This window comes from Myotis davidii, unplaced genomic scaffold (assembly GCF_000327345.1).
Source record: "Myotis davidii unplaced genomic scaffold, ASM32734v1 scaffold654, whole genome shotgun sequence".
Taxonomy (NCBI): domain Eukaryota; kingdom Metazoa; phylum Chordata; class Mammalia; order Chiroptera; family Vespertilionidae; genus Myotis; species Myotis davidii.
In genome coordinates, this window is record NW_006285795.1 from 799,996 (window position 1) to 817,892 (window position 17,897).

Sequence of the window (17,897 nt, forward strand, 5' to 3'; positions counted from 1 at the left end):
GGGGGGGGCGGGGGGGACAGAGCTCACATGAAGGTGAAACTGATCATATTTAGGGCACGATAAAAATCTAGCTCAACAAAACATCTCTCTGTGCAATGTAATATGATTACAACAAATGTTTTCTAATGATGCATTTTGATTACATTGGCTATAGATGACCAACCAAACTGTTTTTTGGGGTCAAGAACAAATGTAAATGGACATTTAGGGAAATCACTCTCAAACACATGAAATTTGGCCAAAAAAGAAAAACAAGCAACTCAACAATATCATCTAGACATAGATCTTCTAGCTGCCTGTTCATCTATATTGACTTTCACAGTGATTCTGATAAGCCCATGATTGATCAACATCGCTCTCATAAGAAAAATACCCATTTCTAAATGAGGCAAGGGGGGGCGGGACAGAGCTCGCATGAAGGTGAAACTGATCAGATGGCTAATTATATTTAGGGCACGATGAAAATCTAGCTCAACAAAACAATTCTCTGTGCAATGTAATATGATTACAACAATTGCTTTCTAATGATGCATTTTGATTACACTGGCTATAGATGACCAACCAAACTGTTTTTTGGGGTCAAGAACAAATGCAAATGGACATTTAGGGAAATCACTCTCAAACACATGAAATTTGGCCAAAAAAGAAAAACAAGCAACTCAACAATATCATCTAGACATAGATCTTCTAGCTGCCTGTTCATCTATATTGCCTTTCCATAATGAATGTGGGCATTAATGTATAGGTCATCCTTTCCTGGTGAGAGTGAGGATGACCTATACATTTTCTTTTATCCACCACTTTTTATTGAAACTGACAAGCAACGACGAATGATTTCTGTAACTATAATGGAACTTACATATTAGAACATCTTATTACTGAGTAGCCACACTAAAAAAATGTAAACAGCTTTAAATTCACGAAATGACTTAACTTGCAAACATTACTTTAAAATGTAAGTTACATTTCCTGTTTTAACAGCTGAGTGTAAGTACGTTCAGTAAATACTGCCTTTTTATATTTCCCTTTCCTACTTGCACTCTTCTCTCAGATACTTTATTAGTGGTTTAAATTCTGAACTAGGTTTTCAACTGACAGACTAAATAAGGGCTTGTTTAACTCAGTTTGGTAAGGCTCCTACGTTTTTTCAGTTGCAAATGTGATGATCACATTTCTAAACCATTTCTTGTATATTTCGCACTATGAATACAAAGTTATGCTCTGATACATTTTCATAAACCCCATTCATATTCTATTAAGAGGTGTGTATCTAAAACCTGTGAGAGTATAATTGAAAGCAGAGTTTACATTTTTCAGTTAAGTTTGCTTTGATTCAACATGATTATACATCACAAAACCTATACATATATGCAAAAACCTAAAGATAAAATAACTCATATTTGGATAAATGTATAGTTTAAAAAGAGTCCCACACATACCTGCCCTCCATACCCAAGCAAGTATGCCATAGAAATGGGATACAAATGTTTCCAGGAGAAACTTTGTTCCATCTTCCCCCACAGACAAGTCTCCTGTTCACTTCGCTGAAGTGAAGGTAACTGTTGACTGAAGTATAGAAAGTATGGTCCTGCTCAGGTGCCATTGGGAATACTGGTCAAAGTTACTGGAAAAGTGAACCCTTTTTATTTATTTATTGTTTAAAAATATATTTTATTGATTTTTTACAGAGAGGAAGGGACAAGGAAAGAGAGTTAGAAACATCGATGAGAGAGAAACATCGATGAGAGAGAAACATCGATCAGCTGCCTCCTGCACACCCCCTACTGGGAGGATGTGCTCGCAACCAAGGTACATGCCCTTGACCGGAATCGAACCTGGGACCCCCCAGGCCACAGGCCGACACTCTATCCACTGAGCCAAACCGGTTAGGGCTTCAACCCTTTTTAGAATCCCAGTTAATGTGCGTCCTGTTCCTTCCCCACAGGTGTGCACGCATTTCCAAGTATAGTCTGACATTCATCAATGTAACACAGTAGTAAAGAGATGTAAAAGATCATAATAAGGACAGAAGGAAGCTCAATGGAAAGAAATGACTACTTGGAAATTCCAAGGAGAGCATAACACTTTTTGAATTTTCAAGTAGTTGTTTCCAATAACTCTCACCTTTCCAGTCCAATTTTAATCTGACTCTTCAAAGAAAGATAACTCAGTTCAGCGCATCCCCAAAGCTGAAGCTGGCCTTGCGTAGGGTATAAAATAAAATTCTGCTTTTTGTAGCACGACATGTTTGCACTACTTATTCCTGGTATAAGTGGAGCTTTTGGATTCTCACTGCAAAAACCTGAGATTTACATATTAATTGAAAGTCTTCAGGTTAGTAAGGCTACTATACCATTAGAATATGCATGTTTCAGTATGTCTGCAAATTCCCATAAGCCAAGATGCAAAAGTTGGAACATACAAAAAAATAAGATACTAGGAGTCATCTCTAGGGCCTGCCTCACCTGCTTGGTCTGTTCCCTCCATCCTCTGTTCCCTCCAGTGAGAGAGGAATCAAAGAAAGCACTGGACTTGAGTGATAGGACTCTCACCATAGATTCTTTTTTTGGGGGGGGGGGAATAGACTCTCAGCTCAACAAAAGCTGGATGAATGAACAACATGACATCGCAGAAATTGTAGAAAGTATTCTGTACTTACCTTTGTTAAATTGGACCCTCCTCTGCGGTAACATGCTAGGGATACCTGATATTGCAAGGTTTCTGATCCAGGGCAGTAGAGTTACTCTGATGGGTTTTGATAAATACAAAATCACTTTGTTTGATGGAATCAAAACTGCAGAATCTGAGGCTCTTACTACTCCATCACCCTGCTGTCCTCACGTATATGTGAAGTCATTTTTTGTATAATGTTGTTCATATGTCATGTTTCTTTTCTTGAATGTGTGACGTGGTTGAAAGAGTGAAAAAATCAGTATAATCAGTATATGAGGTTTTTAAAAGCTAAAATATTTGTTACTTATTTTTGTAATTGGTATGCTTCAACATTTATTTGTCTTTGAAATAGAATGATGCTTTAGAGAATTCTGGGTAGGATGGAAACTTAATTATCCCAGTAATGACAGATCAGAGTTTCAGGATCACTTTGCATATGTATATTATTCTCATAGAAAGTGAAAAATAGAGGCACTGGGAAAATCTTTTGCTAAACTACTCCTATTCACAAAGGGAACTTTTTTTTCTTTTAACAACTAAGTACTTTATAGTTATTATTTATGTCTGGGAGGCTCTTTATTTCACCATCTATATCCTTGCTGGATATAGGAATATTGGTTTCAGATTTTTGCTTTTCATTATCTTGAGTACTTCATGCCATTTCCTTCTGACCTGTAGAATTTCTGATGACCAATCAGATGAAAGCCTTATGGGAGTTCCTTTGTAGGAAACAGTTTGCTTTTCTCTTGCTATCTTTAAAATTATCTCTCTATCGTTATTTTTTGGCATTTTAATTATGATTTGTCTGGGTGTGAATCTGTTTGGATCCTTCTTGCTTGGGAATCTCTGTGCCTCCTGAACTTGTGTGACTTTTTCCTTCACCAGGTTAGGGATGTTTTCTGCCATTATTTCTCCAAACACATTCTCTATCCCCTTCTCACTTTCTGCCTCTCCTGGCATACCTGCTATGTGAATATTGTTATATTTCATGTTGTCCCACAGCTCCCTTAAGTTGTCCTCCTGTTTTTTAATACTTTTTTTCTTTTTGGTTCTCTGATTGAGTGAATTTTTTCTACCTTATCTTCAGATGAACTCTCAGATAAATTTCTTATCTCTGTTTCATTTATCTCTTCTTCTGGAGAATTCACTTGTTCTTTTATTTGGGGGTTGTTTCTTTGTCTCCTCATTTTGGGTGCCTGCTTGGGTTTGTGACTATGTATTAGTAGATCTGCTATGCCTCTCAATCTCTAGTGCAGGACAATGTCAAATGTTGTTTTTTACTAATTAGATCAGGCAAAGACTCAAAACCTCCAGAAACTGCTTCTGCTTGCAGACTGATTGGATTTAGTCTTGAATAGCTCTCAGGAAATTGCCCACAGGTATGGTGAGAGTTTTTCCCAACAGGGTGGGGGCAACTGCTTCTGCCTAGGGGCTAGTTGTTATTCTCAGTCTTTTAATGAGCCGAAGAAACTCCCACACTGTGGGGCAAGGTGTTTTCCAATAGGGTAAGTCAACTGTCTTCCCCCCAGGCAAAACAACCTAGATACAAATTGCCTTCATGAGAAAGATGACTTCAGCAGTGAGAGGGAATGACTCAGCATGGGAAAACAGGGGTCTGCCTTCTCAGCTGTAACCCCAGAATCCTCAACCCTGGCTTCTGCTCACACAGCTCCAGTCCACTCTGCCCTCCCTCTGCCGGAGCACAAGGATACACAGGGAATTTTGTCATTGGCCCTTTAAGAGGGTGTCTGCATTTCTGGCTGTCTCTCCCTGGCAGACAGTAAACCTGCTGCTTTTCATAGCCCGGTGTTATGTGGGTATCCTTCTTAGTTCTGGTGCTTTCTGCTGGGAGGCTCAGCCTGGGGAGAGATCTCCTGAGAGATCTCTCTGGAACTTCATTTGCTGTCTGTGGAAGCCTGGCCAACCCTTTTGCGCCTCCACCCCTCCTACAGTCTCTATGTGGTCTCCACTTCCCATCCTCGGTTATCAGGGTTCTTTCCAGTTAGTGTCCAATTGATTATTCAGGAAGTTTTTCTGTATTTTAGTTGTAATTCCAGTTTGGTTCTGGGAGCATGTCTGCACAGCATCCACTTACTCTCCCAACATCTGCATAGTTATTATTTTAAACTAGAGTCCCAGTGCACAAAATCCGTGTACTTGGAGGAGGGGTTCCGCTCAGCTTGGTCTGCACCCTCTTGCAGTCAGGGAGCCCCCTTGGGGGAGGTCTGACTTCTGGCTTAGCGGTGCTCCCTCTGGTAACTCACTGATCACCAGGGAGCAGTTCCTGAATTGAGCATCTGCTCCCTGGTGATCAGTGCGCATCATAGAGACTGGTCATTCCACTGTTAGGTCAATTTGCATATTAGCCTTTTATTATATAGGTTGTTTACACAATTATTTCTGGGTTGTGTGGTGTATGAACATATGCACCTGCCTGTATATTACAAAGTTTTATGATTCTAAGTATAAATTATCTTCCTCAGGCTCTTCCTCCTATGCATTTCCACTGTTCTCACCCTTGTTCTGATTTATACATTTTAAAATATGGGTTTTGGGCTTTACAAAATGCTCACACATTGTAGAACATTGAAAATAATACAGATAGTTAGACAGATCTCCTCACCTGTCACCAACCCTTCTTTACTACCGAGTCTGCTTCATGGGCACGTGGCTTCAACAGTTGCATGGGTCCTGTGCTTGGTTCATTGTGCTGCTGTTGACTTCTTGAAATTCTTAATAATTCTGAATACAGAGTCCTGTATTTTCATTGGGCCTTGAAAAATTTGTAGCTGGTCCTGTCAACATCCCACCCTCTTTCACTCCTTCCCTCTTATGTAATCACTCTGAACTGTTTGCTACTTCCAGAAATTTTCTGTGTATGTAAGCATGTTTGCATTAGTTTTTCCATTGATGGGGTTATTCTATACATATTCCGCACTTTTTCTTGCCTCCTCAGTGTTGCATGACTGAATTTTTCCATGAAACAGCCTCCCATCTCCCTAGCACCCATTTCCTCCTTCCCTCAGGCAGTCTCTATACCTCTACTGGATGAGCTTTCTAATTCTGGTTTTGCCACTACTCTGCTTAAAATGTACAATGCTTCCCTGTTGTGTATACAGGAAATTAGCATCCTGGCAAACAAAACAGACTGGAGGACCATTGCCAATGTGCTGGTGAATTGAGTTTCAGAGTATGCGGGTCTGAAGGACAACTCTACACTAGGAAAATCTCCACGGTAAGTCTTTTCTGCAAAGAAGTCAGGTCTCTGCTCCTATCCCCTAATCTGAACATAGGCCTTTATTTTTAGACTTTGCAATATCGAATCTGCCTAATAGGTAGGAAAAGTGATCTTCCCTTTTTCTTACCATCACTTTGTAAAGTTGTGAATAATTAACTTTAAAATTAGCAAAGACAGTATTAGGGACTTAATGTCTGTATGCCCCAAAATTCATATGTTGAAACCCTAACCCCTATGTGATGCTATTAGGAGGTAGAGCCTTTGGGAGGTAATTAAGTTTAGATGAGGTCACAAGAGTGGAGGCTAATCCCAATAGGAAGAGGAGGAGACCAGAGCTCTCTCTCTCTCTGCTTTGTGGGGACACAGCAAAGAGGCACCCAGATCTGGGACTTCTCAGCCTTCAAAACTGTGAGAAATAAGTATCTCTTTAAGCTACCCAACCCATGGTATTTTCTGATAGGAAGGAAGGCTTTAGCTTTCTATAATGTTGATTAATCTACAGCATAGGATTAGGTCATGTAGACTTACTATTTTATGAATAAAGAAAATAAGTCTGAGAAAAAATGTATACCATGTCCAAAGCCATGGAATTTAGCGATGAACTTAAATTGATATCTCCTGCCCTTCAGGTTAATGGATTGTGACATTTTGGAATTTTCCTGAATCCTCTAAATTCTGAGGTCAGAATGGTATTCTGAAAGAGTTTAGAGAAATCTGATTGTATGGCAACAACTACTTTTATTGCTTCCAGTCCTGCATTGCTAAGATATCAAGGTTCGAATGTCCAAGCTGGTGGTTAAGAATGCCTGTATAGTAGCTACTCACAGACCTGTGCCATCATGGATGAATTAACCTCTGAGCTTTAATTTTCTGAAGTGGAAAACAGTAGATATAGTATCTACCTCACAGAACTATGATTAGAAATAAACAAGATTTTAACTTATCGGATTATGCAACAAATATTTATTTAGTGACTATTATGTATCAAAAATTGTGCTAACAGTGAGAGTATGGCAATGATTCACACCCATTTCCTGCCTTCATGGACCTAATAGTCTAGTTGGATGTAGGGTGTCAGAAAGCACCATAGTTCTTGTACAGAATTAATGCTCAGTTAATAAAAATATTTATAAATGTTTTCCCTTCCTTCCTACTTTATCTTTAGATATAGTCTTGGTCACAGAATAGGGTGTTTACATTGTAGTCACCATGGAGAAGTCCATCCTCGGCCCTGCCCTCTCACCCCTTCATTCTTCTGAAATTATTTGCTAGTAGAAAATATAAACTGAAAATATGAAAACTGGCATATATCTAGTCCTGTGCCCATTTCTGTATGCATTAATAGAGTTGTGTTTTTTTAAATCGGTTTTTGAACTCAACCTTGTCCATATGTAAGAGTTTACAAACAATTTTTTAAGGAAATGCCCATGTAATCGACGAGCTTTGAAAACCTGGATGAGGCCTTCTTACTTCATGGTAACCAAGCACCTCAGCCTATGTGCCCAGTTCACACGTCTGAGAGCTCGGCTGGAATGGGCCCAGTCAGAGTGCGCCTCGCAAGAAGACTGCGTGGCTAAGAAACCAGCTCAGCAGCCGGACCAAAGGAAAGGCCGCCTAAGGAGGACCACGCGAGCCCTGCTCGGGAAGGGGAAGGAAATCGCAAGGCCAGTGTGCAGGGACCATGCCATGCTCTCGGTCAGCTCCAGCAGGAGTGAGTCTGACATGCAGGAGGACTGCACTGCGTGTGTGAGCCGCAGATGTCTGTTTGGCCTGCGGTGCTCTGCTGGGGCGGCAGTTGTCAAGGCCAGCTGCTCCGCATGGCCAGCTGTCAGCGGACATGGCGAGCTCTTACCACTTTGTGCTGAGAAAACTACCATGGAATGCGATCAGCACAGGACATGACTTTAATATCCTCCATCTGTCAAGTAGACGTATTTGGAAATAACGGCGTGCTTTTGCGCAAGAATTGTTAAAGCTCTTCTATGATAACATTTACACAAGTTAAAAAGCCAATTGCATGGTGAGTCAGGCCCTGTGGAGTGAGAGGGCACAGGTTGGTCTGCAGATGCGACTCATGGCCACCGGTGCTGTGGGTGGTGTCAAGGAAAGGATTCCCCACTGGATCCAAACCTACCTTCCTTGCTCCCAGGCACTGCTGCAGCTGAGGTTTAGTGAGGACACCATACTGGCAGTTGTGGGGCTGCCACGTTATTTCTCTCCAGTCACAGGTCCGGTTGTCTGAACAACTAAGGCAAGGCATGATCCACTGGCCTGGAACAGACACCAAAACCTCCTTTGGTTCAGTTTCTACTGATGAAATTACAGTTTGCAAGGGACCTTGGGGTTCAGCCGTGGCACACCCTCCCAGAAGCTGCGGTGAGAAGACCACTCTTGCCATACAAATCGAGTGGAGCAATGCGTGGCCTCTTTCCAACCAAATAGAATCTCACTACATAATGATCTGAAATAGCACAGTTCATGCTGAAATCAAGTCTGAGTTCAGTTCTGTGAAGCCGCGTACTTGTACAAAGTCTAGTGATCAGGCACTACTCAATTAAAAAGCATAAATAAAAAATAATTTAAAAAAATAATCACATTTTTAAACTGTAAAATTAGACCCTTAGGACCAACGTAGGTGGGGAGCCACAAATATTGAGGTAGTTGGCCATAAATAGTGATTAATTTAACTCATGCTTATGTGAGCAATCCATTAAGAAAATTACTTTTATGTCCTGATAATTTGTTATTTTGAAGACCAGTTCCTCAATTTGATGGATGTCATTTTTGGTGTGAATCTCTTCACCTCTTTTTAGCTCCGTTGCCTTTATTTCTTCAGCTCTTAGATGAGGTATGTAGTGTTCTCACTTGATTGGTGTGAGGATTTAATGGGATAATGTACTTAATGCACCAAGCACAGTTACAATATCATACTCATTTTTGTTCCTAGTAGACTTCAGGCACGAAGTAGGTCCCAAATTTTAGTAAATGTGTACAAAATAAATGAATATTCTCAGTGTATTTAAGATCTTTTCTATTTTATTGATGAGGTAATATGCATCCAAAACATACTAAGTGTAATAAGTCAGTCAGAGAAAGACAAGTATCCTTGTCTTTCTCTGACTGACTTAGTGTGAGTAGATACATTAATAATTTATTAGAAAAAAATCAAGAAATGACTTGATTTTTCCTTGTTTATCTTTTCAGAAATGGAGTGTGCACTAGCACATCAAACATGAAGTGGTCATTTATCTCCTTTGTGGAGAAGGAGACATCTCCCTGATGTCTACAGCAGTAATATGCTCTACCTTAAAGGCTTGCCTGTGTTACTACTAAATGTTTCTCTTTATTTTATTTTTTTAAAAATATATTTTATTGATTTTTTTACAGAGAGGAAAGGAGAGAGATAGCAAGTCAGAAACATCGATGAGAGAGAAACATCGATCAGCTGCCTCCTGCACATCTCCCATGGGAGATGTGCCCGAAACCCAGGTACATGCCCTTGACCAGAATCGAACCCGGGACCCTTCAGTCCGCAGGCCGATGCTCTATCCACTGAGCCAAACCGGTTTCGGCAAATATTTCTCTTTAAAATATTGAGGAGATAAATATTCCCAGGAACTTTTTAAGTTTGAAAGGAAAAATTTGAACAACGTTCTCCATGCTGGCTTTGATTTGTGGCTCTGCTAACAAAAGTATCAGGTGTTACATTGATTTTAGCTGGACGAGTTTCTCCTTTCGGGGGATGAATACGGTGCCATCTGCACTTCACTACCACGGGGATGTCCGAATTGTGTATGCGGGTGTGTGTAAGAGGAGAGCTAGTTTATGTCTTACTAATACATTCTTTCCCCTCACAGAAAGGGAAAAAAGTGTATCTACATTGAGAGAATCTGGGGGAGATAAAAGAAAATATTACTCTCTAGGAGGATTTTAATTTAGTACATTATTGAGGTAGCTTCCCTATTAGATGTTAAATGCTATTAGTGTTAAAAATATCACAACAACTTAAAAAATAACATTTTCATAGCACCTGGAAGATGCTAGGGATATTCTAAGCACTTTTAATAAATTATCCAATTTAAGCCTCCTAACTATGATGCTAAACCTCAAACATTTATAATCAGACAAAAAGTTTATAATTTATACAAGTCAAATAATTATAATAATAAGTAATGCATAATTAAGTAAAAAAATATCTGTGTGGTCCTGAAAGAGCCTAGGCTTTGGAGATACACATCTGGGCTCTGCCTCCAGCTAGCTCTGAGGATCTCAACACCACACAGTAGGGCCACCTGGAAAGCTTTTTGAAATCACCCATGCCCGGGTTGTTTGCTAGGCTCATTAAATCCGAGCTGCTGGGCTGGGTATGGGACTCATGGAGTTGTGGTTGTTTTTTTTTAATTAAATATAGTTAAGTTTATTTTCTGTAATTATTTTTTTCTTAATTGTTGAAAGTATTACATATGTCCCCCCTTTTCCCCCTTTGACCCCCTCCAATCCAACACCGCCCCCCAGGCCTTCAGCACCCTATTGTCTGTGTCTATGGGTTATGCTTATATGCATATAAGGTCTTTAGTTGATTAATTCCCACCCACTCACCCTCCCCTGCCTTCCCTTTGCGATTCTACACTCTGTTCTATGCTTCCATGTCTCTGGATCCACTCCGCTCATCAGTTTATTTTGTTCATTAGATTCCACCTATGAGTGTGATCATGTGATACTTGTCTTTGACTGACTTATTTCACTTAGTATAATACTCTCCATCATGGAGTATTTTTGAAATGCTTTTCAGGTAATTCCATGTGCAGCCAAGGTTGAGAACCACTGTTTAACTTGTATAGGTTACTTAATTTTCTCTATATGGAAAATACGTGTGCACCTGCCATAGTGCCTGATACCTAGCAATTGACGAATACATGTTATCCCCCACCCCCACCTTAAGTAAACCATGGTAGTTCAGAATAAAGACAGTGTCATGGGGGCAAGAGTTGTCTGGAAGATTCCATGGAATGCATAAACTGAAATGAGGTCTTAGGGATAGACAAGAATTGGACATACAGAATCGGTGGTGTTTAGGGGCCTGATGGGTGGACCTGAGAGAAGTGAGGCAGAAGAAGTGACTATATTGGAGAGAAAAAGGTCTGCTGGGTGAAAGGTGTTTCCACTTTCCATATGTAGAGTCTAGCAGTATTATTAAAAGATACAACACAGAAAGTGTTAGGAGTGTGCTTGTCTCACCCTCTGATTCTCTGGTATAAATTTTTCTGCGCTTTTCATTCAAAATACAACTTGCTTTCTACATCTAATTTTTCCTGGCACACAGGGTTTGTAATCCATAATCAACTGTTTCACCTCTATGCTTGGTCTCTTCTAACTCAATGTGATTTAGACATAGCCCTAAGTTTAATGTTTGTTCATTAATTTCTCAAGAAAACCTCCTTCTGGAAGTGACTTTACTCCATAGAGATTTGCATTTTGTGAACATATAGAACCCTCTTGGATGGGGTTCAATGGACCTTGGGTCTCCTCCTCTTTTAGAAATGAGGTAAACTGAGGCCTACAGCATTGGATGACAGAAGTGAAATCATGCCATTCATGACAGGGCTGGGCCAGAACTGAGGCCTAGAAGTCTCCACTTTGCTGATCCTTTTATCATGTTGAGTTAGGTCAGCACAGAATCACCAGCTGAAAATGAAATATGGCCTAACAGTGTCATTTGTGGCATTTACAGGAAAACCCATAAATAGGTTTTTGTATTTTTTAAATGAACTTATCTTTACTTCAAATACTTGAATTTATTCAGTGGGTTCATGTGTTGACAGAGATTATGTTTAAAAAAAAAAGATAGCTGATTTTCTTTCTATGAGGATGACGGGATGTTGGGGACATGAAGGTGTTTCTGCTAATGAGATTATTTTTAAAGGGCTCAGCTTTCATCAGATCCTTGAATATCTAAGAGCACATGCATCCTCTCCCACAGACACGCTCCTCTCCCCCAGCCCTTGGCTGGCAGCTAATTTTGCACAAACTGAGGCTTTCTTTGGCCACTTGCTGCTATGGCTGAAGAAACAAGTGGCCAAATAAATACAAGCACAAAGATACAAATATGAGTACAATTAGTTTTTTGGGGGGGACGGGACGGACAACTGATTGGGTCTCTAAAACCTTGGTCCCATTGATTCGTACTACTATATGTTTACACAGTCCTAACTCTGCATTTTTGTATTGGTTAACAATGCCTTTCTTTCAAGTTAGTAATACTGCTTAAAAGATGCATCTGCAGGACTGGAGTTCCTTGACATCTTAAATGATACCAGCTTTTACCTAAAATTGTCAAAAAGAAGGACATAAATTCTATGTTCTGTATTTAAACATTGAATGAATCAAAGCTGTGATTTCTGAAATAAAATATGACATATGTTTCAGGGAAAAACATTCTGAGGCATAAAACTGCCTTTTGTGAGAAGTTATTTGATTTATAATTATAGCTTTGGATTTAATGAGTTAGATTTCTGCCATTTAAGTGAATGAGATCAGGCAATATAATGGAGAAAAAAATTAACTTTTTGCTTTAGGGCCAAATTGAGATATAAAATCACATAGATGATAATACTAATTCTAGATTTTATAATGCTATAAAATAAAGCAGTTTTTACTTAAAAATAAGGTTTGATTAATGCTTTTGTGCACACAGCATAAAATGAAATCTGAACTATTTTCCTTAAAGGTAATTCTTATTCAATAATCATTGTATACATCTCTTCTTTCTGCAAATTAGAAGAATTCTTTTTTCCTTGTGAAGTAACAGATTTTATTCTTAGGTTGTGTCTTATAGTTAAATTACTTTCTAAAGGTTAGAAATCCACTAAAGAATTGCAATATACAGCCACTCAAAATTATATTAGCTAGTGTTATAGAAAAGATATTGTGACCATCATTACATTGGCAAGGTGAAAGAATGGATCCGATTCTGCCAAATGCCTGTAATGGGCTGTGAAAATCAGTTTTTGGAAATAATCTGCGGCCTAAAAATATAAGAAGCTAAAGCTAGAGCTCCTAAGTAAACTTCCTCCTGTGCTGTCGACCATGATAACTTCGTTCAACAGAAGGGAGTCCTGCCATCAAGGAGGGAAAATGATCTCCAGCAGCAAAAAAATCCATTCTTGCAAAAAAATATATATATAGATAGAGAGATATATAAAAAATCCATTCTTGCAAACCACTGTCCCCAATCTCACTCATTTACTTTGAGTACTTAGGACCTCAAGGGCCGAGCAGGTATCCCTGGTTGACTGTGCCTTCGCTGCACACAGTCTTCTGTGGAAGGGAGGAGAGCTTGGACATGGTTTTAGTTCAGCAACCATTTAAAAAAAAATTTAAATCCTCACTCGATATTTTTCCATTGACTTTTACAGAGGGCGGAGGAGAGAGAGAGAAAGAGAGAAATATCGATGTGAGAGAAACACATTGATTGGTTGCCTCCTGCATGCACCCTGACTAGGGCCGGGGCTGGGGAGGAGCCTGCAACTGAGGTATGTGCCCTTGATGGGAATTGAACCTGGGACCCTTCGGTTCGCAGGTCGATGCTCTATCCACTGAGCATACCGGCTAAGGCAGTTCATCAACCATTTTTAAATCATGTATTAGACACTGAAAGGTGAGTAAGGGACAAACTCTGTTCTGGAGAAACATGCAAACCAGGGCAGTCATTAGTAAAAATGTATTGCTAATGCGCATTTGACACATGACTACATATATACTGTACCGGACGTACATATATGAATACTTCTATACGTATACATTAATTATAAAACAAAAATAAGAGTGATTAGATTAAAAGTAAATGTGCATATATTTTAATCTTTGCTGGGTTCGTCCTGTGCCACTGACCATTCAGATACATCATTCCACTTTACAGACTACTAATTAGAGAAAGAAAGAGAAACATGTAAATGAAGCACCTGAAACAATGAGGTAAGTGCTACTGTAGACATGTGCCCAAGGTATTCTGGGAGCACAGAAGAGAAGCTAATCTGGGGGTGGGCGGTAAAGAAAGGCTTCCTGGAGGGGAAGATAGAGCGTCAGAAGACCGAGGCCAAGCTGGGAAGGCTGGTAGGAGAGGGAATGGCATGGACACTAGCCTGGAGTCCTGGGCAGCATCATTGGCATAAAATGAGGCGGAGAGGCTGGGAGGAGCTGGGAGACACAGGAGGATCAGATGATGGAGGCCTGCAATAGTCAGACTAGGATGATGGGCTTGCTTGGGGAGTCAGTTTGGGGGTTTCTGCAAAGAAGCCTAGCTACTCAAGTTACCAGAGGCTCCTGTTCTGTGGGGGTCTCTCCTGTGAGGAACAGGCGTAGTCACAGCTCCCCATCAGGGCCTGGCCGAGGTTCCTGCAAACTTAATGGCCAAGACTTCTGGAAGAATCTCAGTAATGTATCTTTGACTTCCTGTTGAAGAACTTTTGACTTGGTTCAGTAGGAGGAATGGAATTAAGTTGTTTTATGATTCTCATAAATTGTCATCTGATTAAAAAAAATACTTACTAGACTCATTGGTGTCTCTTTTGTATACAAGAGTATCTAACTGTATCTCACTTCACCAAGAGAATCATGAATTATACCACCTGATGCACCGTAATGGGCAAACCACTCTTTATGCCCCGACTGGAATTTATTATTTAGAACACATGTTCAAGGACGAGGCATGCCCGTGCTTGTTAACTGGGCATGCCAAATTGCGATTTGTCCTGCCCATTTGTGAAACTCATTTCCCATCCACACTGTGGTGTGAAGTTCATGGCAAGGGTAGAAAAGTGCCTGAGTATTTTTTCAGACTTTTTAGATGAAGGGGGACCTGGGGTCAGGAGGCCAGCGTGGGAACCAGGAATCTCAGAGAAGATGACCCCTGCACCTCTGCTGGCCTTGGAGGCATGCTCAGTCCCAGCTCTGGCTTGACCCCACTGGTCTCCACTGAAAGAAGCACACTGTGGGAGGGGGACTGCGGCTGCAAGAGGGGGGCTGCGGCTGCGGGAGGGAGGCTGCGGCTGCAGCCAGTGGCACCAAAGTCTCTCACTCATGGTCTGCTCTCGGCTTAGGCAGGTCTGAACTCTCATTTGAACTGGACATCACAATTTTCCTGCCTCTACTATGCTCAATATATGGGAGACATTATTAATCATTCTCAAAGACCTTTTTTATAATTAAAGAACATGATTTAAAATGAAACATGTATCTGTCAGAATGGCTATCATCAATAAATCAACAAGCAAGTGTTGTTGAGGATGTGGAGTAAAGGGAACCCTCATGCACTGTTGGTGGGAATGCAGACTGGTGCAGCCACTGTGGGAAGCATAATGGAGTTACCTCAAAATATTAAAAAGGGAACTGCCTTTTGACCCAGCAATTCCATTTCTGGGAATATATCTGAAGAAACGCAAAACACTAATTCAAAAAAATGTATGGATCCCTGTGTTTATTGCAGTTATTTACAATAGCCAGGATTTGGAAGCATCACAAGTGCCCATCAGTAGATGAGTGGATACAAAAGCTGTGGTACATTTACACGGTGGAATACTACTCTGCTGGAAAAAGGGAAGAAAATTTTACCCTTTGCAACAGCATGGATGGACCTGGAGAACATTATGCTAAGTGAAACAAGCCAGTCAGAGAAAGACAAGTACCATGTGATTTCACTCATATGTAGAATTTAATAAACAAAATTGAACTACCAAGCAAAATAGAGACAGACTCATAGAGAGCAGGCAAACAGCTGGGGAGAGTGGGTCTGGGAAGGGAGGGCTTGAGCACAAAAATAAAATAAAAGGTAGGACTCATGGACATGGACAACAGCGTGGTGATTGCGGGGGTGGAGGGAGATGGATGGAGGCAGAAGAGGGCATAGAGGGGATAAATGGTGTTGGAAAAAATAAAATAAAGTTAAAAAATAAAATTAAACGTGTATTCTTTGCATTTCTTTGATTCAAAAGATCGACAGGTACTTATTGATATTTTGTGCCTACTCTGTAGAAATTATAGTGGGAAGTGGATTGATACAATGTGAACCAATGAGACTCCTGCCCTTGTGCAGCTGACAGCCTGCGAACACTGACATTACACAATTAATTACATACATAATCATTTAAAGACTCCACTATGGGAGAAAAGCACAGGGTGTTATGGGACTCTATAATAATAAAAGCATAATATGCTAATTAGACCAAACGACCTTCCAGATGACCATGCTATCACACCCACTGGCGCCAGACCAGCCAAGGCAGGTGCAATGCTATTGGTTAGGGGCCCGGCCATTGTCCCATGATCGTCCAGCAGGGGAGGCCCAGGCCACCAACTGGTGAGCTGTGGTGGTTGGGTGAAGCCTCCCTCTGGCAGGGAAGCCCAGGTCCTGGGTGCAAGAGGGAAGCTGGTGCCGGCAGCCAGGGGAAGGAAGGCCTACTCTTGCACCAATTTTGTGCGTTGGGCCTCTAGTATCGAATAAGGAAACAAATTAGAGTCTCAAGGAAGACTGGCATAGTCATGTTTGAGCTGAGATCTGTAGATGAATATGAATTATGTGGGCAAAGAACAGAGGGTGAAGAGAAAAGTAATCAAAATATTTCACATATTAAAACAATGCATTTACATTAATTACATGTGCTGCCGTTCATACTAATGAAAAAGTGATTTATTGTCTTGAGCTTTGTGTATATGGATTTTAAAATAAGCATATACTTATCTATATTAAAGTTTTTTAAAGAGATGTGATAGACACAGTGTGATAGTCACCTTTTGTGTCCCCAGATGGACAAGTTTTTAGTTCGGGCTGTGAAATGGCTTCAATGTAGTCAGAAGAAATTGGCTGCAACCCACAGGCTTCCTCCGGGTGAATCAGCAAACCACAATCCTGCATTAAAATGATAGAAATTAGTTGTCATTGAAATAAACCTGCCCCATAGTAATAAAAAGCAAGACCTTTTGTGTGCCAAATAGTATTTATAGATAAAAGGGAGCAATTCTTGTTTATTCTTCTTAGCATATTGACTTATTGATTGTTGTTTGTGCTGTAAGTAGCTTCTTATATTAGGGGATTCATATAAATTCTAATGATAATTTAATCTTTATTTTGCTATTGATATTCTTGTATTGCTTTGCCAATTTTAAAAGAAATGCATGCAAGTTTTACTTTGAAAACCCGTGTGTTGACACATTAAAAATATAACATACTATAAAGAGGATGCCATTATCCTCTCACACTGAGGAAAAGACAGTTAACGTGAGAAGGAAAGTGAAGGATATTCTAGAAGAAGGCTAATTTCACAGATGAATTTTATTTCAACACTAGAGGCCTGGTGTACAAATTCATGCATGGGGGGCGGGGGAGTCCCTAGGCCTGGTGAGCAATCAGGGCCAATTGGGGCCTGCTTGCTGGAGGGAGGAACGGGGGGAGGGACTGCAGGAGGTTGGCCACCGGCTCAAGGAGGGAGCCGGCCCTTGGCCTTCCTGGGACAGGGGCTGTGTCCAGTGCCACCCACCCTCGGTTCCCTGTCCCAGCCTGGCCTGCCAGCTGTGGGTGAGGGACTGTGGGAGGTTGGCTGTCTGAAGGTGGTTAGCTGTGGAGTGCACTGGCCACCAGGGGGGCAGCTCCTGCATTGAGCATCTGCCCCCTGGTGGTCAGTGCATGTCATAGTGACTGGTTGACTGGTCATTCTAGTCGTTCGGTCATAATGGCCGCTTAGGCTTTTATATATATAGACTAGAGGCCCGGTGCACAAAAATTTGTATATTCGGGGGGGGGGCGTCTTTCAGCACAGCCTGTGCCCTCTCGCAGTCTGGGACCCCTTGGGAGATAATGACCTGCTGGCTTAGGCCAGCTTCTGGGTGGCAGAGGGCAGGCCCAAACCCTAGGTGCAGCCCCTGGTCAGGCTCAGAGCAGGGCTGACTGAGGAGTTGTGGCACCGTCCCCTGTCATGCACAGAGCAGGGTGGCT

At 41.0% G+C, this 17,897-nt stretch overlaps 1 protein-coding gene across 1 annotated transcript in view; it reads right to left on the reverse strand.

Annotated features, from left to right (window-relative positions):
* CPED1 (cadherin like and PC-esterase domain containing 1) overlaps positions 1–17,897 on the reverse strand; it is a 281,356-nt gene that overhangs the window by 36,574 nt on the left and 226,885 nt on the right. Inside the window, exons 16-17 of the mRNA XM_006756835.2 lie at positions 16,697–16,814; positions 8,046–8,182 (exon numbers count right to left, since the gene is read on the reverse strand). Of these exons, the coding sequence (XP_006756898.1) occupies positions 8,046–8,182; positions 16,697–16,814 (255 nt within the window). The remainder of the gene's footprint in view (positions 1–8,045; positions 8,183–16,696; positions 16,815–17,897) is intronic.